This window comes from Cebus imitator, unplaced genomic scaffold, assembly GCF_001604975.1.
Source record: "Cebus imitator isolate Cc_AM_T3 unplaced genomic scaffold, Cebus_imitator-1.0 Scaffold166, whole genome shotgun sequence".
In the NCBI taxonomy this organism is placed as follows: Eukaryota; Metazoa; Chordata; class Mammalia; order Primates; family Cebidae; genus Cebus; species Cebus imitator.
Window position 1 is genome coordinate 2,150,086 of NW_016107481.1, and position 2,186 is coordinate 2,152,271.

Consider the following 2,186-nt stretch of genomic DNA (forward strand, 5'->3'; position numbering starts at 1 on the left):
GGGCAATAAAGTGAGACTCTGTCTCAAAAAATAAATACATAAAAATAAAAATAAAATAAAATAAATCACTTTGGCTGAGGACAGTGGCTCAAGGTTGTAGTCCCAGCACTTTGGGAGGCTGAGGTGAGTAGATTATATGAGGTCAGGAATTTGAGACCATCCTGGCCAACAGGGTGAAACTCTGTCTATACTAAAAATACAAAAATTAGCCTGGCTTGGTGGCATATATCTGTAGTCCCAGCTATTTGGGAGGCTTAGGAGAATCGGTTGAACCTCGGAGGTGGTGGTTGCAGTGAGTCAAGATCACGCCATTGCACTCCACCCTGGGTGACAGGGTGAGACTCCATCTCAGAAAAAGAAAGAAAAAAAAACCCATAAATAAATCACTTAATTCAAATTAGCCAGGATTTATTTATTTATTTATTTATTTATTTATCGAGATGGAGTTTTGCTGCTGTTGCCTAGGCTGGAGTGCAATGGCGCAATCTTGGCTCACTGAAACCTCTGGCTCATGGGATCAAGCAATTCTCCTGCCTCAGCCTCCTGAGTAGCTGGGATTACATGCATGCACCACCACACCCAGCTAATCTTTTTGTATTTTTAGTAGAGACTGGGTTTCTCCATGTTTGTCAGGCTGGTCTCGAGCTCCGATCTCAGATGATCGGCCCACCTCGCCCTCCCAAAGTGCTGGCATTACAGGTGTGAGCCACCACGCCCTGCTAGCCAGGAAAATTTTTTACTTTGCTTTTCTCTCTTAGTTGAATTAACAATTGTAGAATACTTATATACTGATTATATTTTTAACATTCGCTATTATTTTTTCCTACTACGTATTTATAGACTTTTTCTGCTAAGACTTCAGTTTGTGTTTAGAAAGGCAGAATGACTGAAATGTTGAAATAATTTAAACCATTCAAGATTAAAGCATATATAATCAAACAACTTACACTACTTGTATAGAAAATGTTTGTGTTTGTTAAAAACTTGATTCTTTTGCCATTTGGCTTTTTTTTTTTTTAATCCTGTCTTCATCATGATGTGCTTTAAAATGCAGTATCTGTTACTCTTTTTTAAGACAGAGATATACTTTTGTTGCCCAGGCCGGAGTACTGTGATACGATCTTGGCTCACTGGGACCTGCACCTCCTGAGTTTAAGCAATTCTCCCGCCTCAGGCTCCCAGGTAGCTGGGATTACAGGCAAGCGCCACCATACCCAGCTAATTTTTGCATTTTAGTAGGGACGGGGTTTCACTATGTTAGTCAGGCTGGTCTCCAACTCATGACCTTGGCCTCCCAAAGTGCTGGGATTACAGGCATGAGCCACTGTGCCCGGCCTCTGTTACTCTTAAATAACACTTTTCAGCTCCTGTGGAAACCATTCTTAAAGTGCTTCTAAGGTACTCAGTTTTTCTTTTTCAGGACATAAACTTGTAGACAGGATTCGATGCAGTTAAGAATGTCTCTACCAAGTCGACAAACAGCTATTATTGTTAACCCTCCTCCACCAGAGTATATAAATACTAAGAAAAATGGGCGATTGACAAATCAACTTCAGTACCTACAAAAAGTTATTCTAAAGGATTTATGGAAGCATGATTTATCATGGCCTTTTCAACGTCCTGTGGATGCTGTGAAACTAAAGTTGCCTGTATGTATGTCTTAAACTATGTTAGTTTCACAAAAAAAAAAAAAAAGAAAAGAAAAATCCTGTATATCTCTGTAAGACATAACTAGTTTTTAATATTATAAAACATTTAACAAACACCTGATTTATTTAGCATCACTAAAGTCTATTCCAATGAGTATTTTTTTTCCCAAAAAACAAACGTAATTTTTCTGAGCATTTGCATTCTTATTTTAACAATTTGTGATAAATTGTAATACATGTTTTCTTATTATAGCATATGTCACTTCACCTTTTGGTTGCAGAGTTATCCTGAATTTTACCTTTTTTATGAAGTTTCTCTTGACACTTCTGGCAGGCTTAGTTGCATCGCATACAGAATTTGACCTTAGGTCTTATGTTAGAAATTTTTAGCCATTCAGTCATGGAATGGTTGAGTAATTTATAATATAGCTAGTAAACCTAAGCTGGGATTTTATTCTATGGAGTCAGACTCCATAAAAACAAGGTTCTTTTTCCTTATGCCCCTTTTTTTTTTTTTTTTTTTTTTTTTTTTTTTTT

General features: G+C 37.3%; 1 protein-coding gene across 3 annotated transcripts in view; it reads left to right on the forward strand.

Moving 5' to 3' along the window:
- The first annotated feature begins 1,433 nt into the window (after positions 1–1,433).
- BRDT (bromodomain testis associated) overlaps positions 1,434–2,186 on the forward strand; it is a 53,001-nt gene continuing 52,248 nt past the window's right edge. For 2 of the 3 annotated variants that reach the window (XM_037744131.1, XM_037744132.1), the window contains exon 1: positions 1,458–1,649. In XM_037744131.1, the coding sequence (XP_037600059.1) occupies positions 1,458–1,649 (192 nt within the window). Of the gene's footprint in view, positions 1,650–2,186 lie in introns of all 3 variants that reach the window. The other variant, XM_037744133.1, reaches the window with a different exon arrangement.